This window comes from Mastacembelus armatus, chromosome 3, assembly GCF_900324485.2.
Source record: "Mastacembelus armatus chromosome 3, fMasArm1.2, whole genome shotgun sequence".
Classification (NCBI taxonomy): Eukaryota; Metazoa; Chordata; class Actinopteri; order Synbranchiformes; family Mastacembelidae; genus Mastacembelus; species Mastacembelus armatus.
Genome location: NC_046635.1, coordinates 19,712,285 through 19,737,696, shown reverse-complemented (window position 1 = coordinate 19,737,696; position 25,412 = coordinate 19,712,285). Strand labels below are relative to the sequence as shown.

Sequence of the window (25,412 nt, the reverse complement as noted above, 5' to 3'; positions counted from 1 at the left end):
TAGTGGTTTAGACTGTGGACAAACCTTGTTATAATGTTGTAGGAAGGTATGGTTGTAAAAAGCAGAGGAGCGTCGCGGCTTAAACACTAAGAAGCTTACTGTGCTCTCTCTGTCCATCACCAACAATCCTCAGTGGGAAAACTCAACGTCGTTCTCCAGGGACAAATACCTGCTGCACAAAGAGAGAAAAATCATTGAGGTAACATTTATAGTTCAGATTTATTGTGTTTATGTGGAAATATTATTCAGCCCATTAACGATGTGTATTTTGTCTTCATTTATGGGATTAAGTTGTGCAGTCTGCTGTATGAATGCAACATGTTTACAGTATATGACTTGTGATAACTTGGTAAGAAACTATTTGATCTGATTTAGCCGTCAGTAAGAGATAAGTCCACTTATGGTCAAGTGGACTTATCTCTTACTGACGGCTAAATCTGAAAATACTAAGTCTGGAGCTCAAATGGAAATTGAAATGATCAGCTATGAAGCATTTCTGTGTGAACTAATAACTGAACTTCAGCCTCTTAATAATCAGTTTTCTGACTGATGTTTTTTAACATTTTAAGAAATTGCAGTAGAAAAAAAAAATTATACACATCTGTTAGCGTATAATTGTCTCATAAGATACACTATTATGTTTATATTGAAAAACTGATAGTTAGAAATACGTTACAGTTGAAGTTACAGTACCAAATACCTGCATTAGAAATTAGATGTTGATTATTGATGTAAATTATTATATTTAGTGGTGATTTGAATTTGGAAAGTGTTTCTCATGTACTGCTTTATATTGTGAAGTGTGTGCAGTTCCCAGAATAGCTGTGCTCCACAGAAGGATCAGGCTGGAGTAGATTATCAGCTACTTATCTCCTAGGTGTCTCTCTCTCAAACACACATGCACACAGGCCAAATGAAACAGAAGCTGAAATAGCCTCAGTCAAGACAAACCTTTTTGCAACCTGTAGTCCAGCTGATTGAATCCCTCTTTAAGTCTGTGTATCTGGAAATATCTGCGTGTGTGTGCGTCCATGCGTGCGTGCATGTGTGTGTTTTTCCCACAGGCGTGTTGGTGATCATCTGCAGCCATGTGTGACCAGACGTTCTTAGCGGCCACTTTTGGCCCCTGTGACAGCTGTGGGAACACCAGCCCTTTAATGAACATCTACATTAAGAATGAGCCCATTAACTACTGCTCCTTCTGTGTGGAAGTGGTGCGTAACATCTTTCTATCAATTTCTCATCACTAAATAGCTGTTGCATGATTTCCCTGCAGTTTGCAGAGTATGTAAGCTAGATAATGTAGTGTAAGGATATTTCTTTAAGCATATGTGAGTAAGAGATTGTGGGACATTCAAAGATTTGGACATTTGTCACTGGCCACATGGTGGCGCCACTGATACGTGATACCTGCATGTTGAGCATTTCCCTATAGAACATCTATGGACCATGCAAGATCTCTTTTAGCAGGCATATTCTATGAGAAATTGATAGTTACATGCACTCTCTCATAGAACACCATTCAAAAGAAATATTAATTTAAATGTTCAATACTAATTAATTATGCCTGATATTACTCAGCTGAATGCATACGCTCAACATGTTACTAATGAAAGAAATGTTTGTGGGTGTAAGTGTGTGGGAGTCATGGTGATTTGTAGTCATAAAGGTTCAATGTGTAATATTTAGAGTGATCTCTTAGCAGAATTAGAATAGTATTTATAAATATGTTGTCATTAGTGTGTAATCACCAAAAAATACCAATGACAACATTGTCTTAATTTTAAAATGATTCATTTAAAGCTACACAGTGAGCGGGTCTCCTTTCATTGAGGTAGCCATGTTGCATTACCAATTTTGGTTCATTCAAGAGCCTGTTTACCTTCACTGACAGACTTCTGATTCTGCTGTTAATTGCAAAGCATAAAATATATTTATGCACTGATTATAAAACTAACATGAACTATATTAGGTAATTCCGCACTGATCATTTAAACAACCCCGATGCCTGATATTGAACCATCAGACTGATGGAACTAACCAAGGAATTCAACCACACTCTGATGTTGAAATGATCTTTAACGTTATAGCCCTGGCTATGCGGAGTGTGATTGCTTTTAGAAAAAGAAATAATGTTGTCAGTGGGGCAGATTGGAGATATAAAACAATAAGCTGACAATTTGGCAATGCTCTACAGTAAGTAGAGCAAAGGCAAATGCAGAAGGTGTGTTTGCAGCAGTGCTGTGTGTTTGCCTGTGAGTGATGAATGTGGAGCAGAGGTGGAGGACTGGGCTGGTGGGAGCTCAGTGTGACCATGCCGCTGCGTCACTGACACTCTCAACAAACCTCAACAACCCCCTCCACCCATTCCCACAACAGTTCCCAGTGTTTTCTGCTCCTGTCCCTTCGTGCTCTTTTCTTACCTCTGTGTTCTCCCTCCTCCTGTCAAAGATGGCTTGTCAAGAGCTCCAGAGAGGGGAAACTCTGCAGACACTGAAGAGGGAGTGCGAGAGTTTGAAGAAGAAGCTGGAAGAGGATCGAGGAAAGCTGAACGACACGGAGTGTAAGTGTAACTAGCGACAGTGTATTTACCCACGTGATCTGCCACTGTTTTTACTGAGGCACATTATTGTTTACTGTAAACATGATTTAACACTGGGCAGGTGCCATGAGGATGGTTGGTGCATCGTTTCAGCACACAGCGATGGTCAGTGTAGAGGAAAACAGTAGTGGAACAAGTACTTACATCTTTTAATTAAGTAACAGTATAAATACCACTGTGCAATGATACTCTGTTAAAGTTTGCATTCAAAGTTCTACTTGTAAAAAAAAACCCAAAACATATGTATTTTATATTTCTGGGGTCATATTTATTGAAGCATTATTGTGTTCACCAGTTTAATGTTGTAGCTGGTAAAGGTGATGCTAATGTTAATTAGACTTATATGCTTTTAATTTGAAATACTTTATATAGTACTGGGTAGCTTGTGAATCAAGAAAACTTTATAATCATACTGCATTTTGATTTAAATATCTGTGTCCAGAAAATAACTAGTAAATAAAGTTATAAAATAGTAGTAGCAGAAAATGGAAATACTCAAGTAAAGTACAGATACCTCAAACTTGTACTTAAGTACAGTACTTGAATAAATGTACTAAGTTGCTTTATCCTTACAAAACCATATACATACTGTAGATCATAACTGCTTTCATTTTACTGTTCATATTATGTTAGTTTACACTCATAGACAAATTGTGAGGTAGTGGACCTCCCATGGACACACACACATGTAGGAGTTCCCAGCCACTCTTAAATAAGAATAAGCCAACCAAGTTAAAAAGTGATGGTGAAATCAGCATGAAGGTTGTGGCTTTGCATGTGTTTGTGGTCTTTTTGTGACTCGTGGTCTTTTTGTGACTCTCTCTGGTTGTTTTGAAACCCATTCAATCATCTTTTCATGCTTTTACCTCTACTCCACCACATTTTACCATAAAACAATGTACCTTCTTATCTTGGACTTGTACCTACACTGCATTTATTATACCGCTCTCGTTACTAGTTATACTGCAAATGAAGATTTCAAATTTTGATGTGTGTGTGTGTGTGTGTGTGTGTGTGTGTACGTGCGTGCGTGCGTGCGTGCGTGCGTGCGTGCATGCATGGGGGGGATACCACAGTGCACCAGGTTGCTGAGAAGGTTGATGCGGTGGGTGCTCTCTCCATAAAGACCAGACGGGTGCTGAAGGGTCATGGGAACAAGGTGCTGTGTATGGATTGGTGCAAAGACAAACGCCGTCTAGTCAGCTCTTCACAGGTATACAGTTTTAAGCTCTAAGTGATACACTATACTAACGGCATGTGTATCACTGTGTTATTTGTAGTGTTATGTTTTCTTATGTTCATTTTCTATTCGGTTTTTTAAATGATGCTTATTTTCTTTCTCTAATGTACTGTAGGATGGAAAAGTGATTATCTGGGATGCATTCACTCTTAATAAGGTGAGTGAAGGTCTATGTGGTGCCAAATCCTCTTAGTGATGAATGAGAATAAATTAAATAATTAATTTAAATAATTCAATTAATTATTTTTACCTTAAGCCTAGATATTTTGAAGAAAAATAACATCGATTTTTAGATGTGGATTAAAAAATCAAATATACAAACAAATTGATTATTTTTATAACAGCACTTATGGAGTGGATAGCTTAGTACACATCACGCATCATGTGACGTCACAACACTGGATAATTTATTATGAACATAATTCTTTAACCTTTATATCACGTCTCCATCTGTTTGGTCACAAGGTGCTAATATCACAAGGACAGGAAATAAGAACTAGAAACTAGACTGTAAAGTCCGATGCTGACTTTCTCCTCACCATATGTATTGGTGTTAAGTGGGTGGATGACTCTGAGAAAGAGGTTGCATGGAAATAAGATCAGGTTTCTGTTCCCTGCAGTGACAGTGAGTGTGTGATCCCTAGTAATACACACCACATCCAGCTTTACTACTCTCTCTGAGTATAGGTATGCCAATAGCTTATGCCTTTTTTCTTACCATTACTGAAGTATCACAAACAGTTGTTTTTTCTCTTTTTTGCATACAATCATTTGTCATTACATGTGTATGTGTGTGTTCCAGGAACATGGGGTGGCCCTGCCGTGTACATGGGTTATGGCGTGTGCTTATGCTCCCTCAGGTTGTGCTGTGGCATGTGGGTGAGTACAGGCAATTTTATTTCTTTTTTCACCGTTATTCTATTCAGTAATGGAAACCTATCAACTTTGACATTAGTTGATATAAAATATTAATATATATATATTTTTTTTTTACCACAAAGTTATTTTATTTAAATTGTATTCCTTTCCTAGAGTTAATTTCTTCTGTGATTAAAATGTAACACTGCATTACTGTAAGCATGTAGTAAATGTGAATATGCATGTTTGCTGACTGCTCAGTGGTACTGACTGTATTAAATTCAATGTACTGACTGTCAGCCTGGATCACTTAGGGTCCTTCCATCCCCTAAACCAGGGGTCACCAACCCTGGTCCTCAAGGCCCACTGTCTTGCTGGTTTTCCAGCTATCGCTGCTCTTCCAGTCTCTGATTGGCTGAACACTCCTGATCCAGGTAAACAGCAGTGCGTAGGGCAGGGATACCTGGAAAAGAAGCAGCACAGCGGGCCTCGAGTACCAGGGTTGGTGACCCCTGCCCTAAACGCTGCACAAGAATCCACTAATAATTAACCTCAGGTAGTGAATGATGACTACAAGGTCTCCCCATTGGCATGAGGCACATTATTGAACTTCTGATGTTTTTATCTTCTCCAAAAGCGGATTGGATAACAAGTGCTCAGTGATCCCTCTGTCACTGGACAAAAACGAGAACTTAGCTGCAAAGAAGAAGTCAGTTGCAATGCACACCAACTATGTATCAGGGTGCACCTTCACCAACTCTGACATGCAGGTGAGCACCAGTTTAATGCACTCTGAGAAAGTGGAAAAACTACATTTGCAGTATATGACATTTTTAAAATCTTTTACATAATATTAAATGCATTCTTCCTTTTGAACTAAGCAAACATGGGTTCTTAATACATTTTAAAGCAGTGCATGTAGGGTCTGATGATTTTAGAGAGGTTCAGTTCATCATGGGGCCACCATCAGATGAAGCAGCTGCTGTAAAATTACATTTTTAAGTAACAGCTTCCAGTTTTCAGTATTTTGAAATCTACTCAGTATTCACATTGACATATTTCACTCTTCAGTCAGTGCAGTAAGATTTTCTTCAGCTACTAAACCACCAATATCAGAGTAAAGGACAGACAGTCCCACCAATCTGTCAGTGTTAACACATGTTTTGGTAGGAAGGGCTCAGCCAGGATTTAGAACCTGGGACCTCCTGCACCCAAAGAAAGAATCATACCCCTAAACCAACAAGCCACTTGTTCAGATAGCTTCACTTGCTCTCTCAACTCTTGATACTCATGATAAAATCATACGATTAAATCACTAAGTGTTACAGTCTTTTCTCTTTTGCGTGGATGCACCTCTGTTGAAGGCAATGAAATAAACACAAATTAGGCTTCTGTCCGTTGGCTATGCCTGCAGCTCCTCAACAGGGAAAAAAGGACACACAAGGGCAAAATCAAAAGGATAATATAACGGAAATGACCCATATATTTGGCTTTAATAATCTCTTACATTTTGGATCACAACAAGACAGAAGCATAATAGGGCAGGAGGTAAGAAGAGGATAGGGAGGAAGAGGGGAGGGGAGGTGGATGGCAGCACAGATAAGGGGGCAGAGAAGAGACAAGATAGTCCACATTCCTGCGTATATTAATAGACACTGAGTGGCTTTTATCTGGGGAGGACTGGAGCACCCATCTCTTTTCACATACAATGACTGCCACACAAAGACATATGAGCACACTGTCATACTCACAGCATTCATACCATGAAGATCCAGCTGGAAGCACAAAGCACTGGACCACACTGAGGGCTCAGAGAGAGCGTTTACTATTCATTATAATGCAAGCCCATAAAAGACACCACATTTTCAGGCAACCTTAAAGTCTGCTAACAGAAGAGTTACAATGACACACAATCTTGTGTTGTTGCGTGTCCAACTAAGAGCACCATTCAAGCAGTGCACTGGCTTTCAGCCACTTTCACATGTAAGATTTGCTGTTGCACAGATGTGAGTTATGAGGTGTGAGGCTTTGTGCTTAAAGATTTTCATCTTTAATTTTCATGTGATGTGGAAAGCCCCTGCATTTATTTGATATGTTGCATGCAGGTGTTGGTAGGCAAAATCAGACTGATACAAAGGCTTACAAAGCTTTCCGTGCGTGCGTGTGCATGTGTGTTGTCAGTAACTGTGGCTTACTGATAATTGCATTCATGTTTAGACTGGAGCTACCTCTCAGTGCAAGCAGGATGTGGTACGTTTTCATGCCTGAGGTCATCCAGTAGGAGCTCTCTAATCCACCAGTCAGCAGGGATCTCTGATGTCTGTGCCCATAATCTGTTTTCATCAGAGGAATAACTGTCATTTCGGCATTTTGTGTACTTGTACATGGTGAGAGTTTTGCTGTGTGCGTGGGGAGGTGCTGATGACTGGCTTTTGTTGTGGCTGTTGCATGAGTACGTTTTTTTTGTTTTTTTTTCTGTGTTTTTAGGCCACTGGTGATGTGAAAATGTTCACTTTGGACACTGGAATTTAGTTTTAGGACACTTATTTGTTTTTCTTTAAATATTCATCAATTAAGCCAATAATGTCTATTATGGGGCTGTTTTTTTTTTTTTTTTTTTTTTTTTTTGATTACTTAATTGGTAGTTTTTGACTTTATTGGACAATTGAGAAGAAGCACATGGATGAAAAACTGTGGGTTCAAGTTCCAGGAAGGGACCAAGTTCACCTTTTTTGGGGGTCATGAAATACATTTCCATATTAAAAAATGATTTGTGATTGTTTTGGTTGAGTTTATGTGACTGTGCATGTTTGTATGTACTATATGTATGTATGTGTGTGTTAGATCCTGACCTCCAGTGGTGATGGAACATGTGCCCTGTGGGATGTGGAGAGCGGGCAGCTGCTTCAGAGTTTCCATGGTCACACAGCTGATGTCTTGTCCTTGGACCTTGCCCCATCTGAGACTGGAAACACGTTTGTCTCTGGGGTGAGAAGGACAGAGCTAGTGTGTCTTTGTCTGTTTGTAATTTAAACCATGGTTCTCTATAGATTCAGAGTTGAAACAGTGCCAGCAACTGCATTTCTTGTCTCTTGCATATATGTGTGTGTGTATGTGTGTGTGTGTGTGTGTGTTTTATCAGGGCTGCGATAAGAAAGCCAGTGTGTGGGACATGCGCTCTGGACAGAACATTCAGTCTTTTGAGAGCCACGTGTCCGACATCAACTGTGTGAAGTGAGTCAGAGTTCTGCCATTAAAAAAAAAAACTGTTTCTTTTATTCCTCGTTAAAACGAAAAGATTTTGAACAAGTCCTACAGTCGCACTGACTTTAGGATTAGCACAGAAGCAAATCATTGGTAGCACTGTAAATCCATAGTCTAACTTTATTGGACCCTAAGGTTTAAAACAAACACAGAATAACCGAATGTGCATTTAATTATAATGATCGAAAATAAATTTTAAAGCTTTTTTATTTGACCAGGTTTGTGAAAAATTTGGATTGCAGTTCTGGATTAAACTAATGATCCATTTCAGAAAATTACTCAATTTCAAAGCAATATCAAGCACATCTGTGATGCTTTATTTCTTGGTTGAAAATCTACATGTTTATATTTCAGCCTTTTATGGATGATTGTTCATTAAGCTCGCTAAATATTCATAAAAGAAGACACACAAAACAATTAGGAACAAAAATGTTCCTAATTGCAGAAATGTTCAATTGCACAATAGGTAACATAATTCAGAATAACTCTTTTTGTTGTGAAGTTTTCATCTTTTATTGTATTAGACTTAACATTTTGATTAGAGGAAGAGCACAACCTGAGATGCTGCTCATGCAGCAAAATTACTCTTATTCAGAATGATAAACCATCAACCACACCGATCACTCACTAGAGCAGCAGAACATCTGATTCCACCCTCGGCTATGTGTCTTCAGGTACTACCCCAGTGGAGATGCATTTGCTTCTGCTTCTGATGACGCCACAGTGAGTTGCAGCAAATGACCTGCTTATCTGTGTTGAGATGTTATAATAACATATGTCCTGCGCCAGGTTGTTAAAAAGCCATTCTCACTCATCTCCTGTGTTGAAGAATTTTGCGTGTCCTGTTTGTTTGCGTTCATCAGTGCCGTTTCTATGATCTGCGAGCTGACCGTGAAGTAGCTGTCTACCAGAAGGACAGTATCATATTTGGTGCTTCCTCTGTGGACTTCTCTCTCAGTGGTAAGCAGTGTGTAAAGAGCTCTTAGTTGAATTTTTGCATTAAACGTGTGACTTCCTCATTTTTATATACTTCCTCTTTCACACGCCCCACAGGTCGCCTGCTGTTTGCTGGTTATAATGACTACACTGTCAATGTGTGGGACGTATTAAAGGGAAATCGTGTTTCCATCCTGTTGGGTCATGAGAACCGCGTCAGCAGGGTCAGAGTGTCCCCTGATGGCACTGCACTTTGCACAGCCTCCTGGGACAACACCTTACGAGTAAGCATGAATTTTCCAATGCAGCATAACAAAACTGTCATATTTGTTTTGACTGACATGTGACATGTCACACTAAATTAATCAATGTAACATGCAGGACTTCCTAATCGGTTATACAAAATATAAAACATTTATGTATTATATATGTACACTATATGTAAATTCATAATGCCGTACGACTTTCTTTTTCATAAAGTCACATTATAACAGCTGAGTCTTTTTTTGTAAAAAATAAAAAAATTAGAAATGTATACTCGAGTACTGTGTATATTCTGATCATATCGATAACCTGGATCTTTCTAGAGCTAGGTTGTGCTGATTTTTTACACTGTTCTTCTCTCATGCAGATTTGGGCCTAGATCCCTTATTAAAGTGGGATCCAGCAAAGACAGCACCAGCATTATGTGACAGCCTGAAATCAACACTGCATAAAAACTTAAAATGTCTCCTTTGAATGTGAATATATCATTGTATCATAAATATAGCGTAAGTAGTCATATAAACAGTTAATCAAGTATAGATTCCTACTCTTCTTGATTGATATCCTGTAGACTAATATTGTTGTAATATTATATTGTTTTTAATAATGTGATGATAAATGGTTGTGTAGAGAGATAATATTATTTGCAGAAATCCGCAGCATGTGTCCGCTCTGTCATGCAGCTCCACAGACAATATCACCGATGGTTCACTCTCACGCTGAGAGAACCACAGCAGCCTAGAATAATGTAGGTGTCATCTTATATATTTTTTTAATTTCTTGATACTTCAACCTCAACAGCTTAGATGAATTTCTTGTGAGGAAAAATGAAGATGGTTTGAGGTATTTATTTATTGTTTTATTTTATTTATTTATTTTATTTTTATTCTTGCTGGAACCCTCATGCAGGTGGAGCTACAGAAAAAAAACTAAAGGCATCAAGGGCTTTTAACTGATTGTGCCCCATTCAACTGCAGCCTCCCAGCACTGAGGTTGACCTAGATTTAATGTCACTAGCTGAAATTTGCATTTTTCCCATTCTGTGCACAGGAAACATGTAAATATCCCAAGACCTAATTATACTTTCATTATGCACTTGTGATTATCTGAACTTACTGGAGCACCTTGTTGTTTGAACCACATAGGTTATTGCTGTAAAAGTACACGAGCTGAGCCAGAAAGCCAAACTTTTACTATGCTGAGTTACTAGGCCAGTTCTTCAGTCACACTAACTGCCACCAGGTGGCATTGTGCTGCATCCAAACTATAACAGGCCTTCTTTCTGTCCTTCCTATGAAAAGTCTAATGCAGCTCAGAGCACAGTCCTATAGGAAGAGCAAGACTCAGCCCTAAAAAAACACAATTAATAAATATCATAGTAAATATCAAGTGTGTCATTTCTTGATAATGCAGTTTCATTACTGGCTTCAAATGTTTTCACTCTGCATTGTCTATGGTACTTTGACAAAATAAATAAAGACTTGATGTTTGTTGTAATGGATTAGACAATTTTGGAAAGTTTAAAATATGTGCTATCTCATTTCATGGTATTACGAAACAAATGAACTGTTAGATATGATTCATAAAAGATAAGTATCCCCTGAAATTCAGACATTCAGCTCATTTTATGCTAAATATCTATTATCAAGAAACAGCTATACATACAGATGCGATTATTTCAAAATAACATTCAGTTTCTCTGTGATGTAAAATATTTTAAAGTCATTTTATTCACATAAGTGTAGGACTACTCTGTGTTCATGCATTTTACAGTACTGTTTGTCCTTAAAGCAGTACTGATTAGATCACTTTGTGTTTTTTAACAGCAGTCAAAGGTCAATTGTCGATAAACACATTATCAAAATCCCCTGAACGTTGATTTCGTTGAACTCTTTTATATCATTACAGCTCCTAAACATACAGGAGGTTGTGTGTGACTGAAAGCGTCTTTGTTCCCTTCAGTGTTATGGCGATGAAACACGTGCTGAGATTTGAAGAATATTTGTGTGAGCTTCTCTGAAACTCTTCTCTGAGAGTTTCAAATAATCAAATGAGTGTTTCCCAGCATCTCATCGCAGCATCACAATATGTCACCTGGGGATTTCAGAATCAGACTCGTCTTTATAGCGAAATATGTTTTCACATACTAGGAATTTGCCTCAGGTACAGTGGCTTTGTCAAGTTTGGCTTTCACAATATTTGCGTAAATAAAAAATAAATATAACTAGAAAAATAAGTGTAGAGGAAAAGCTTCTAGATGAGTGATTTGTGGACACATCTTTCTTTTCTAGTTTTTATTTATTTTATTTTATTCTAACATTAACCTTAAGGGTTTTCTGGAATATAAAAAGGGAAACTCCCCAAGGGAAACAACCCGAGGGAAAAAAAAAGACAAACAGAAAGACAGAGCAGGGAAAGAGATAAGGAGAGAAGGGGCAGAAGAATCAAACACACAGGGATATTACATAAAAGTACCCAAACATATCAACAGAACTTCAGGATCCATTTGCTATCACCACTACGAGTCTCAATTACAAAAAAAAAAAAGAAAATTTCACTTCCTTATTTCTATTGACTGGATCATTTTAGTAGTTTACAGATTGTGGTGTCAAATTGGCGTCAATTGTGTGAAAGTGAGAGTAGGCTTGATCACATCTTTTTTTTAGAACTGTGGTGAAACATGGTCACACCTGTGAAACCTAGATTTAGTTTGTTAGTTTGTGAAGACAGCCATCTCTATATGTTTACTCATATACACAGCTGTAATAAATATTGAGATCCTTTACTTAAATAAAAGTATAAATGTAATAATACTCATTTACAAGTAAAAGTCTGCATTTTCTACTTTTTTTTAGTAAAAGTACAAAAGTATTAGCAGCCAAATATACGTCAAGTACCAAGGGTAAAAGTAGCTTGCGCAGTGGCACATCTTACATTAATGTGTTTTATAGTATTGGGTCATATATTGGTCATGTTGCAGCTGGTAATGGTGGCGCTAATATTAACATATATATTATATATATAACACATATATGCATGTAATTACAATTGCTTTACTTGCTGCAGGATAGCTTATGAACCTACTGAGGATCAATAAAGTTGAATGATTATACTGTATTTTGTTTGATCTGTCCGATTCCAAACAATAACTAGTAACTACAGTTATAAAATAGTGAGAGCTGTGACTGCAGCAATACAAAACTACTACAAAAAGAAATAAGCAAAAAGTGTTAGACTCTGTTAAATATGTTTACTGTAATATTTAAGAGATAGTGGTAAAGATCCATACCACAATATTTGTTTACCCAATCTGTGCAACAGGGCTTCAACTAATGGTTATATTGTTTATAAATTAATTTGCAGATTATTTTTCTTTAGCAGTCTATTAATATTTTGGTTGGTAGATGCCACGAAACTGTGAAAAAGGCCATGTGATATCCTGTCATGAAATCGCCTGACCACTTATGGAAGTATATCAAAAGCCAAAAGTTCTGACTTTAACCCCTCGCAGACTGTGGTGTTTTATTGCGCAGGCAAAACAGTGTCTTCTCTTACAAACCCATGCATCGCTCTCAAATAATAATAAACTGAGTAGCTCCCGAAATTGTTTTTTTTTTTTTTGCCTCTCAAAACTTTTTGGCTTCGATATACTTCCACAGAAAATAGTCCATAATCCTGAGATGGCCTGGTCTCTTTATTATTATTATTATCATATATATCAGAAAGCTGACCAAACCAGCAAATATTTACATGAATCGACCAACTGTTTCAGCTGTAATTTTTCATTTGATTATTTCCTAATGGATTTGAGGATTTATATTGGTACTAATATAGGCTGAGCTTGCAGTTTAACTGTACAGTGGATCTAAATGAATTGTCAAACATATAAACCCACAAATACCATGTATTGTATTTTCTTTCTACCTAGGCCTAATACTTTTTCTTTCCAAACCCGAACAGTGACAGTAGTTACAAAAATAATAATAGGTGGGTGGGATGAAAGATGAAAGTGTGGTATTGGGACTTTTTTGGGGTTTTTTGTTTTTTTTTTTAGCTCGTCAGGATTTACGGAGGCGGGGACAGATAAAGGTGCAGCCGCTGAAGGGAAGCGATGATCGCTTCGAGGTTCTCCTTCCGCCGTCTGTCCGCGCAGAGAGCAGTCTGATATCACTGGGAGGGTAAGCTTTTGTTCTTTTAACGCTTCGGAAATATGAATTTTACGGGTTTATTCGCTCGTGGGGTTGGAGAATAGAAAACCCTAGCCACGGGTATGTGTTTGTGTAAGCGGTTTACTCAGGGTTTTTGGCTCGGTTAGCGGAGCCTGCGAGTGTTGGTCCTTTGTGTCCTCCATTACTCCGGTGACAGATGAGTTGACATTAGCGGCTAACCTAAAGCCGCCAGTAAGCAGCTAAAGGACCCGCTGGCTTCATACTACAGAGCTGTGTTGATGTGTTTGTTGTCTGAATCGGTCCCATTAGCTGCAATTTGCCTTCTTCATCTGGCGCTAACTGGAGCTGTCATTGCCTTTCATAATGCTAACCTTACTGCTAACGTTGCTAGCTAAATTTAGCTATTAACGACGATAAAAAAACCTCGTCAAGTTGTTGATTTTGACACTAAAACTCTGCAGCTACTCATAAATAACCTGCTGTTGTGTCTTACAATGAAAAACCCTGAAATTGCTCCCTGTTTCTGATACTATTATTCATAGTCATAGTAAATGCTTATAGGTCCTTTTGTGTGACTTTTATGTGGTGCTGATTGGGTTAGCACTAGTTACTCAACTGTAAGTGAGCCAGCAGCAGTACTTTAGGGAGCTTTTTAAACATACAGTGTTTAATAAATAGCAGAAATTATGTATTCAAGTTATTTTTATTTGCAGACCTTGGTTACCTTTGTTCCAGGCTTGTCCTGTTGTTTTGTTGTTAATGCAGTACAGTAACTTGATTCTTAAGCATTCTTAATATTTTATTAAGTGAATTGTATTTTGTTTTTTCTACCTGGTAGAAAATGTCGTGTGGGCTGTGGAAAGAGACCCTGGCTCTGGCAGAGGATTACCTGTCCCTGTGCTGCACAAGCCCACAGTCAGTCCCTCCACCTCCCAGCGAGTCAGCTGCTGCCATGAGATGTCTGGCCCAGAAAATGGAGAGGCAGCACCAGGCTCGCTTCCACTCCCTCACTCAGACTTTCCTGAAGCAGTGCGGGCCGGACCCCTGCTCCAGCCTCAGGAAGGTTATAGAGGAGCTGGTGGCAGATGGACACTTGAACTGGGGGAGGGTTGTTTCCCTTTTCACCTTTACTGGGGTGCTGTCCAGACAGCTGATGGAGCAGAAGGGCATGAAGCCAGGGCTGGACTCTGGAAAGGGGCAGGAATTGGGACAGGGGCCTGAGAGCTGCAGGGGACTGGCAGAGACCATAGCTGATTACCTGGGAGAGGAGAAGAAAGACTGGCTGCAAGAGAATGACGGATGGGTAAGTCATAATAGCTTCAAATCCCAAAATCATACAGGTGAATCTGATCTGATCGAGTCATTACAAACTGTAGATAAGACAGGTATTTTGATCTGATCTTGCCCAGGCTGTGTTTACAGTAAAGAAAAAGAAATCTAGTAAAACATAAAAGTGAAAGTTTTTTTAAGCTACTGGGTTTGGAAACCACCGAGTTTGATATCACGTTTGCTTCCTGCTTGAGGGTGTATATGCAGATCATTGTGTGAAACGTGGCTCAAAATATAGCCAGGGCTTAGTTTGGATGCAGCCTTTTTTTTTTTTTTTTTTTTTTTACTTTTATAGTTTGCCAACAAGGCGTGCATTCAGACTTCTCATGTGGCTGCAGTGATTATAGGAATTGTGGAGTAGCAATAGGGCAGATTCTGAGGAATGTGTGCTACAAGATAAACCTCAATGGTGTCAGTTCAGGCCTATGATCAAAACATGCTGGGGTTTAGATATTTTATGTGAGGGGTTACACAGGATCTGTGTTGTCAGGTAATATTGAATTGGCTTGTCTGGCCCCTGGAAATCAAAAGGACAAAGATCATTTTAAATGTGCTTGGTGTGGCATATTTACTGGAAAATCTTAAAGATACGACAGACTGGATTGTTGAAACTCACAAAAGCCTGACCAAAAGGAACACAACTGCAGTTGAATGTCTGCTTTTGTGAATGGGCTTGCCCTGGCCCCCTTCCAAACAGAGACACATGCACGGATGCACGCGCGCGCGCACACACACACCCACACACCTCTTTTATTCAGCTGGCAGCTGGTTTCAACAGACACGTAACCAGCTCAGCCAGATGGACTTTGTAGTAACAGTCAAAGCTTCAGTGTGTTGAATTTGGCATTAAACATATTGAGAGTTAGTCTGGTATGACTAGAAAAACAAGCAGCTGTCAGGCAGCGAGGACACCTGGAGCTGAGAGCAGGTGCACTTACTGGTCGAATGTATGGCTTCAGTCTAAAAACATGATGGAGAAAACAGGGCTCCTGGAGTGAAGGATTCTCTCTCTCTCTCTCTCTCTCTCTCTCTCTCTCTCTCTCTCTCTCTCTCCCCCCCCTCTCCCTCCCTCCCTCCCTCCAGGTTTTATGGTCATTTAAATTTGAGTAATTTCATCAGCAGTTTCAGGATAATATCTATTAAAACTGGCACAGTATCTCTATACAGAGAGGTTGGCACTTTGTCAGTATTATTGATCTTTTTCACTTTGAAGTGCTGCTGTACTGACAAAAGTTAATGATATCAGCTGCACCCTCTGCATGCAAAGTTTTTCCAAGAAAAACACAAGGTTGTCAGTGCCTGTGGCATATTTTCCAAAATATGTAGTGTAATTTCTATCAGCTAATCCTCTGTTGGAAGTCAGGCATTTCAGGCTAGTTGTAATTAATTTTGACTGGTAGTGCTTATTTATTTTCTAAAATCCACAATATTAGGTGGAAAGTGAAAGATAAATATTGTCTTGCTATTAAAACAATGTTTTATGGTCATATCTTAACTATTTCTTGTCTATTTTTTTTTTTTTTCTTCCCTCCTGTAGGAAGGGTTCTGCAAGTTCTCCCACAGCGCCAGAGAGGTCAGCCACGACTCATCCATGAAGACAGCGCTGTTTGCTGCTGCTGGAGTGGGTCTTGCTGGACTCACCTTCCTTCTGGTGCGTTAGAATCAGCCCTCTACATTTTTAACAGATCCTCAGCCATGTTCTCATTTCCTTTCGCACAATTAGGTAGACATTTGAATTTTAACATTTATGCTGCAGAGCATGCTTCAATTGTAGTAACTTCAGGGTCGTGATCTCAAGTCGTCAACTGAATGTTTGCACATACCCATACCAGCCCCACACACATTAATACTGACATTTTGTCGCTTGCTCCTTAAGATTGTACAAATGATCCCAATGCCTTGATAAATTATGGAGTAAGTGACATCAGTTTGCATGTCTTAGACAAGATAACTTGCTGAATTACAGGTTTCTGCACAGAATCACCCTGCTTTCAAAGATCGCATTGACAAATTTGCAGCTTAAAACGAAAGCTTAAGTTTTAAATCCACCACACCTTTTGGTTTTCAGCTGCCTTTTATTCATGTGTTTAACTGAGTTGTGTATGTGGTATAGAGCCATTCTAGTGTACAATGTATAAATTAATATATTATATTTATATGAAATGAACCTGTAAGTAGTGGCCCCCAATCCAATGCTGATTTGTTTTGTTGTTTAAGTCTGTCTTACATTTAAGTGAAATGTGTGACTTACTGGGTCAACAGAGCTGTTTGAATGCAGCCTTCTTGGCTGCACAACGGTGCTATATGTGTGAAATGTTGCTTCTTTCAATCTATTAAACCAGGGACCAATCTGACATTAAACTTGCTATTAGAACAACCCATCGCTCTGGATTACCCATGACAGATCTTTTAAACATTATATTTTTACATTGTTTTGTTTTTATTTATTTGTCACTGTTTTTGTAATAAAAAGAGAAACAATCAGTTTGTGACTGAGTGTATTGAAGCCTGTTGTGTTTTCAGCATTGTGATTTCACCATTACAACTTTTTCCTCTAAATGTCTATGCATATGCAGGAATGTTTCTCCTTCCCTTCACATATAGCTGTAATATCTCTGTGCTGCTCTGATAGTCTCCATAAGTAGCTGCTGAGTTAGAAATGGTGTCACTTCTAATTTCAGGGAATAAAAAAGGCCTTAGTTTAAAAAAACAATACTTATACTGTCAAATCATATTAGCTTTTCTTGCTGTAACAAATGTTTACACAATAAAGTCAGCACGATCTACAGACACACACCCATCATAACCAAAACACGCACACCCTGTGCCAATACCTCTGATGTAGTGCCTGATCTGTAACCAGGTGGTTTATACACACAAGTATATCTGTAAAGAGGCTTGCATCAATATGACAAAAGCAAATCAGTAAATGTAAACCTAAAAACATAAGCTAGACAAGTAATTCTGTAAATATAAATCAGGTTTAAAAGAAAACTACAAATTGCAACCAGTCACGCTCACGTAATTTTTTTTTTTAACCTCTAGTTTTGTATGGAACAGCTGATTAGTATTATTTGGTCATTTTGAAGTTTTTACATGCCTTTCATTCAGGTTCTTTAACTTTTTATTTATTAAATCCAGTTGTTTACCCTAACAATGTAAATAATGCCCTAAATCCCACATGCCCTGAATTAAGTTGTAAAATGTGTTTAAGTTAAAGCAACACTATGTAGTTTTTCAATCTTATGTCTCTAAAATTATTGCTGCTGCAGCCTGAGCTATGTAACAGCATAGTAAAGTAACTTTTGCGTTTAGGTAGGATCACTCAGCCCCCCCATGTGCTTCAAGCAGAAGAGTGCGACCTGCTTTATGGCATATGTCACATTTTACTCGTAGCTTGGGTGGAGTTTTCCAACAGCAAGATGAAATGATCTAATGTGATTTTTAAATCCAACGCTGTGCCAGAGCGAGCAAAGAAACCAAAGAGGGTTTTGTCAGAGAAAGTGAAGGAAGGAGAGAGTGATCGGACACGGGCCCGAACATGGATCGATATCAGACAGGCTTACGTTCTCAGCTTAGTCAATGAATTGATGTGTACTGCGCTGCCCACGGGGAAGCTTATACAGCAACAGTACTTACGACACTGGTAACAGACAACTGCTTCTCAACCAGATGTGGGGAACCATGAGCAAAAGTTACATAGTGTTGCGCTCTTTTACCAGTTTCCCTTTAAGTACTAATGTTTCTTGCTGAAACTGATGATTGAATAGCATGTCCCACTATGACATACTCATTACAGAATTCACACCTACCAGCTGCATGTTTACCAGTACCTCCACCCTCTGTTCCATAGAGCCTGCTTTTTCTCACTGAAATGAACTGACATCAATTTATTTGCATGGCACCAAATCACAATAGAATCATCTCAAGGGACTTTATTAAAAAAAAAAAACTCTTATGAGCACCACGTGGCAGCAGTGGAGAGGAAAAACTCACTTTAATGGAAGAAACCTCCAGCAGAACCAGGCTCAGTTTGGGCAGCCATCTGCTTCGACCGGTTGGGGTGAGTGGATGAGAGAGGAGAGGAGAGAGAAAAGAACGACGATACTAAAAAGACACTGCAAGTTGGTGGGGCCAGTAACTGCACATCAGCAGTATACAGCTCCAGGACCAGTGACACCTGCAGAAGGTACAGTGAGAGAGAGCACAAAGTTAGTGACATTCAATGGTGACATATACATGTGAGGTATGTACTCTTTCCCTCTAGAGGAGGGTATGGTAAGGGAGGGCACCTCAGAGCACCGATGGAGAGTCCTCGGCCAGTCTATAGCCTATAGCAGCATAACTGTTAAGGGATGCTTCCAGGTCACCTGAGCCAGCCCTAACTAAAAGCTTTGTCAAAAAGGAAAGTCTAAATTTTAGGACCTTGCTCTGAAGCAACAGTGCTAACCATTTCCCTCCACTTCAATATGCGATGGAACCCAAACAAATTTTACAATAATTTCTGCTGTTATTCTTAAAATAACCCATATGTTTCCAAGCACAACCCTCTGTCTCTAGACCATGTTCAAATTTTTTTCCTCTCAGGTTTGTTTGTTTTTTTTTTTTTTAATACTGATGCAGTTTTATGTGGGGGCGGGCTATGAGCCTATGAGCCACCAGCAGGTGATTCACACATGGCTGACAGATGTCAATATGGCAGCACTTCTGGACATTATTTGTAACATCTCCACATGTTGCACCCATGCTCTGCTAACCAGACAAGAAGCATATTCATTTTACACACCAGTGGAAGACTAAATGAAAGAATAAATTGTTACGTGACAACTGCCTGTTAGCTGGGACTTGGCATCTGCAGTGCAGGCCTTTGTCCCCTTTACTGCATTAGGATGTGCATCCACAGCAACAAGTTCAGGTCCAGAGCATTGACTGGGTAAATAAGCCACACAGTTCATATGCTGACCCAGACACCATCCCATCAGGAACAGAGCCAGAACTCTGGCTGCACACACCAGGAGATGGGGAGCTTTGTCAATTTAATTGTGGTTAAAATATGTCATTGTGTTTACCTCTTAAGCAAAATTGAAGAAAACAGTTCTTCTTAAGTAACCAGATATTTCCCTGTTTTGTCACAGTCACAGGTGAAATTGTTGCTGTGAGTCTTTCCCAGGGTGGAGCAGCCCCAGAATTCCTGCAGGAGAGGTGCTTCAGTTTCCTTGCAACTGGCAAGCTGAAGCAGATCGCTAAGTAAAGTACAAGAGTCACATGTGATCAGTTTGATAATAAAAAAAAAAAAATGCCGTGTTGATTGGGATTCAGTAGTTCCACTTTCTGTTTCTGCAGTATTACTACTATACAATGCATGGTGTTCATCAGGTGACCTGGTCAAAGAGGTATTCACGGGTTTTTTTTTTCCTTTGGCATAGCACAGTGAATGTTTTCATTTTACATTTTTTTGTTCTTCAAAATTGCAGTGTATAACGGCATATTAGATCATACAGAAGAAATAATGGTTAATAAATGTGGTTCAACAGATGGCACTTAAAAAAAAACAAACTAGTGTTTCTCCATTATGGTCACAACACATTGTGTGCCTTTCACACTGTTTGTGATACAGAGAATCATGATTGCCTCTGATGTGGGTATCTGTGTTTCCTGTTGATGGTGTTTTTACTTTACAGCGGAACCTCAGCAGAGCATCGCAAACAGCAGGCACATCTCTTGTTATCAGCATTATCTGTTTTTCATATAGATTATATGGTACACAGCTTACCTGGATACTGCTGTAATGGGTTTAAAGCCACCATATATCATTGTTTCAGCCCTCAGTTTAACGAATGTCTGTCCATTTGATATTTTTGTCAACAAATCTCATGAAAAATGCATTGACCCTGTATCTTAATTCTCTGTGCTTCAGAGCTCATCTGATGTCATTTTTTTTATGATGAACAGTGGCAGGGTGGTTGATTTTGAGTCCATCCCACAAACACAGTTGTGCTGCCAGAAATGCCGACCAGAGCAGCAACTGTATATTAATCCACAGCTGAAAATGATGATATGCAGGACACACAGCAGCTGCTTATCAGGGATCAGTATGTCTGGGTGCCACATTATTTTTATTATTATTTTTTTTTAGGGCCAGACATGCAGCTTATGCCACATTAGCGTTTCATTAATCTGACAAAGGACCAACAGGTCAGGGCAGAGGAAATGTGAGAAGATGCAGCATGTTAGTCATAACCCTTGAAAATAATCAAATTTCATGTAAAAAAACAAAAACAAATGCTTCACACTTGACAAGGGAGGTAACTGCGTTTAATCAAGTCAGTTCTACTTCATTGCATTTCAGAGGGAGTTATCCAACCAAAATCTATGGCATGAAGTACATCAAACTATGATATCAACGTTATATTAAATAACTAAAACAGGAAGCTATGTATTTTCATCCTGTCATGATTTTTCAGATTGTTTTATCTGTAGGAAACAGAGTGAGCGGGAACAGTTCAGGAAGTCTGACTGATTCACTGGCTTTTCTGACCTCTGTGGAGCTGAATGATTATATCAGTCTGTCAGACACACATCCAGTACTGATAACCTGCACAGAGACATTTGACTAAATACTTGCGTGCATAACCTGCTCCACCAGAACAACTCGGCACTGTGTGAATCAGCAGAGAATATAATTCATATTTCACCACATTTCTGCTAAACCTTTCCAGTTTTTTCTTCCATATATGTTCAAACGTCAGACTACATATATTTTTTGCATGTGATATATTTGTCCATCGCTGATGGGCAAACCGACCCCACACATGTAACGATCAATGTGAATGCGTGAAAAGTAAAGCATGTCTGGCAGGTATGAATAAAGAAAAAATAAGAATAAAAGAGCTCATTAGTTTAATCTGTACTAAAAGTGTAAAAAGTACAATTCACCATTTTACAGGAAGGTTTGTGTTGTTTTTTTTTTACCTGGATCAGTGGTGAACTGCGGTAAAACTGCAGAATTTTTGCCTTGACATTGTTCTTTTTGTATGGATTAAGCAGTAAGATGTTTTGTTGACAGAGCAGAAAGCCGCTCAATTATGGCCATTTTACATTTACTCTATTCCTGCAGTTTTTGAGACATTTTATATATGAGTACATGCCAGACAGACTTGATGAGAGCAGTACTTCAGCCTCCAGTTGGCTGAAAAGCTTCTAGACTACCATCATGTACACACAACACTTTTTAAGAGTATACATTCATAAACAGAAGTGCAGATCAGTGCCTGGCAGCTAAAAGTTGCTCTCATCATCTTGTCATCTTTATATTCAAAGTAAAAGTTATATATAGTCTGGTCTAAATATTAAGACTTGAATACTTTGATATTAACCGACAATGAAAATTTGCAATATTTTAATGTTTGATTTCATTTTAGTCTTCAATTCAGTTGTTATTTTATCCTCCATCCTCTACTGGAGATGACATTGGTTCTTCTGATTCATTGGAGTGTTCTCTGTTTCTTCTCCATGAACCATCTTCTTCACAGTTTCTACCACCTGGTCACACAGAATACAAAGCAATCAGTACTGTTTTATATGTAGAACAGTTTGTTTCTACTTTTATAATTTGCTGACTTTACTGTTAGCCACGTTGAGAGGCAAAAGCAGGAGAGCAGTGTTGGTTACAGCACCACTTCATTCCAGATTAAAATAGCTCATCAACCTTTGACTAAGTTGCAAGAGGATGTGTCTAAATGACTTAAGAAACTCCTGGACTTTCCACTTCCACTACCAGCATCAGATTGACTGACATTTGTGGTTTTGAGTATAAAATACTGCAGGATGGATTTCCAGTAAATTTGGTTTAGAATTTCCCCTCAGGATGAATAACTGTATTCACTCTGTGATGTTTTGACTTTTCCTGCAGCATAATTTATACACACCCAGCGAAGTAATATGAATATGAATATGGCCAAAGAGACTAAAACCTGGTACTTCCTGTATATTGTTCTGCATGAAATGACAAGACACTCTAACTAATAACAAAACAGAAAGTCAAGTACTGTAAATGTTGGGTTCATGTCACACATGTGGCTGTGGCATCGAAACCACAGGTTCGTCACAACTAATGTGATGCACTGCTAAGATCACATTCAACCAACTTGTCTCATGGAAAGTGTTGGCTTAGCACTTTGTGCTCTAGATTAAAAAAAAAAAAAAAAGAAAGAAATGTTATGTGAGAAGTAAACGTTTCCATGACACACAACTAATTTCAGCAGATATGTGCACCCAGTGAACTGGAACAGTTAATTATCATAATATGAAAGTAGTTGGCTTTGTTGTTGAAGACCACTAAAACATAAAAAGTTGCGTTTATAACCAAATAATCTGCAATCAGTTAAAATGATATTATCAGTTACCTTTTATGTCACACTGTAAATAATAGGTCCATTAAAAAAAAAAAAACCATAGTTGACAAAAAAAAACCACACTAACCTGTTTAGTGTCAGGAAATGATCCTGTCTGAAGCTTGGAATAGATCAGCTGACCATTTACTGACACCTCGAAACTGTCTGTCGGAGTGAAATGAGACAGCAAATTTGTTTAAAAAAAAAAAAAAAAAAAAAAAAAAGACAAGAAACAGCTGGTGTGTGGGAAAACAACTGAACAGCTCCGTCTTGTGGACAATCGACAGCCTGCTGATAATCAACGAGTGAGTGTGCGATCAAGCAGTTTCAGACTCCCAGTGGCAATTTATATTTTTTGAATATCACAAATTATGCATCTGAATATTTAACAAGTGTTGGTTGTAATGTTGGCTGATATAGAGAGATATAACACAGAAATGAGACAGGATGTGTATGACAGGATTACAAAAAGGTATTTCTGACTCAAACACAGTGTCCAAATAAGAGCTGACTTCTAAAATAGGCAATATGGTTGTAAGCTACAGGTGCCAGTGTGCTGTAATGATAAGAGCTGCATAGGGAGGGAGGCTGACAGAGAGAAAGAATGAATTTAATTAATTCCATATACACAAATCAATATATGCTCACACTGTAGATTGATCCTTACCAATATCGAGTGTAATATTATGTAGAAATTCTTTCATTTCTACTGAGTTAATACCTGTAGCTGTCATACAAAAGCAGGAATGCAGGGAAATTTGCAGTATCTAGTGTTTTGCAGATGTAGGCTACTGCATGCATTTCACATAAGAGTGCTTTATGCTTTTCATGACAAACTTCAGTCTGTCTTTAAAAGTAAGTAAAAGTCAGTGATTTCTAATTTGCCTTGAGTATTTGCAGTACTTTTCTCATTCTGGTCATTTTGTCTTTCTCTTTTCTCGACAGAAATGTGCCTCCACAGATAACTATATGGATAAGGAAATTAAAAAAAGCTTACCTGGTCTCCCTTTGACCCCTGTCACCCGCACACCAGGGACCTGCCTGACGGTACCGGCCAGTTCCTGGTAGCGGTATGCATAACTTCATTCTTTGCTATAAAATAAAATAATTTGAAGGAACATTTATTAACAGACCTACTAATTGGCTCAATTAATTTTAGAAATAGTTAATGCATTTATTGGTATTTATTTGAATTTGATTTAATTTCCATGTAGAGAGTATGTCAAAGTTTTTAGTCAAGATAAATATAATGAATTATAATAAATAGTAAGTCTATACAAATTGAATTCTGCCTGGTTCTTCAGCTTCTTCAGAAACATAGTGTGTCTTTAACTGGGAAGTTAAAGTTAAAGCTGTTAAGTCAAATGCATAAAGAGAGGAAATGCTACAAAGTGAAACACGTATATATTTATTTATTTATTTACCACCAGTCGCCTCAGGACTGATGTTTTTTTTTTCCCCCCACTTAGACCTATTCGTCTAAACCACCAAGATTCATGAATGCACGAGTATAATGCATTCTGTATTAACTGCTGGACCAGTCAGCACAGAGTGATGAGCAAAGTGAAAGACTTACCAATATTCAATGGTAACTTCAGCCATGGTTTTGCATAAGCCTGTATAGGCAACTTTCAGCGAGAAACTGACCTGGTTAAAATGTAGAGACAGGCTATACTTCTCTATTTCAAAAACCACTCCCAGTAGGAGGGAAGATATGTCTGTCAAGGTTATAGCTCATAATTAAATTTAAAGTGATTATTTGAACAACAATATTGTCTGAGTATAAAGTAGAGTTGAAGTTTATATCTCTGCTGTTGTTTGGTATTTGATGTAAGTGAATATAAAAACAAATTACAGTGAAAGAAAAAAAAAAATTGCAGAGCAGAGCAACTCAGGTTAAACTCATAACCTCCCCAAGTGACACTGTGACAAGATTTATTGTGCATTACATCCCTGCTGCTGACCTTTCACTGACACCCCTTACATTTCTACTTTTAGAGAAGTGAGATAATCAGCCCAGTGTCTTATGGTCAACAAACATATCACACAGGTGCATAGGTGAGCAGTTTATCAGCTGGGTTACAGGCAGATGAATGGAGGCTACTGTGTGCGGATTCAAATGACAGCCGAGGAATCCGAGGCTTCCTTTCAGAAACCAGACTCACCTCTCCTTCCGTGTATACTGAAGAATTTACCAGCCTTCATGGCTGCAGAATGTCACTGCTCTGCTGATGGCAAACTCAAGCCTCAGGCAACAATTTTGAATGAAAATTTTCTCAGCACTGGCATTAAAAAGAACCTTCTAAAATTGCATGCATGAAAACAACGGCTAGTATAGACACACACCTTAATACTGA

General features: G+C 38.5%; 2 protein-coding genes and 1 long non-coding RNA gene across 3 annotated transcripts; 2 read left to right on the top strand and 1 right to left on the bottom strand.

Annotated features, from left to right (window-relative positions):
* Nucleotides 1-3,656: 3,656 nt before the first annotated feature.
* On the top strand, nt 3,657-10,549 carry gnb5b (guanine nucleotide binding protein (G protein), beta 5b). Its single transcript, XM_026293431.2, has 10 exons — nt 3,657-3,815; nt 3,958-3,999; nt 4,645-4,721; nt 5,338-5,470; nt 7,545-7,688; nt 7,843-7,934; nt 8,639-8,687; nt 8,828-8,924; nt 9,018-9,184; nt 9,532-10,549. Exons 1-10 carry the CDS (start codon nt 3,657-3,659, stop codon nt 9,541-9,543), a joined length of 972 nt encoding a protein of 323 aa, XP_026149216.1. The 3' UTR covers nt 9,544-10,549.
* Nucleotides 10,550-13,222: 2,673 nt separating this feature from the next.
* On the top strand, nt 13,223-17,146 carry bcl2l10 (BCL2 like 10). The gene is made up of 3 exons (XM_026294362.1): nt 13,223-13,342; nt 14,172-14,636; nt 16,200-17,146. The coding sequence occupies exons 2-3, from the start codon at nt 14,175-14,177 to the stop codon at nt 16,320-16,322; spliced, it is 585 nt and encodes a 194-aa protein (XP_026150147.1). The 5' UTR covers nt 13,223-13,342; nt 14,172-14,174; the 3' UTR covers nt 16,323-17,146.
* A 3,817-nt stretch (nt 17,147-20,963) lies between these two features.
* LOC113122388 (uncharacterized) lies at nt 20,964-24,785 on the bottom strand. The gene is made up of 4 exons (XR_003294856.1): nt 24,632-24,785; nt 24,053-24,147; nt 23,144-23,220; nt 20,964-22,204 (listed from the first exon to the last, which is right to left on the bottom strand). It is a non-coding gene; the product is annotated as an uncharacterized LOC113122388 (long non-coding RNA).
* Between the last annotated feature and the right edge of the window lie 627 nt (nt 24,786-25,412).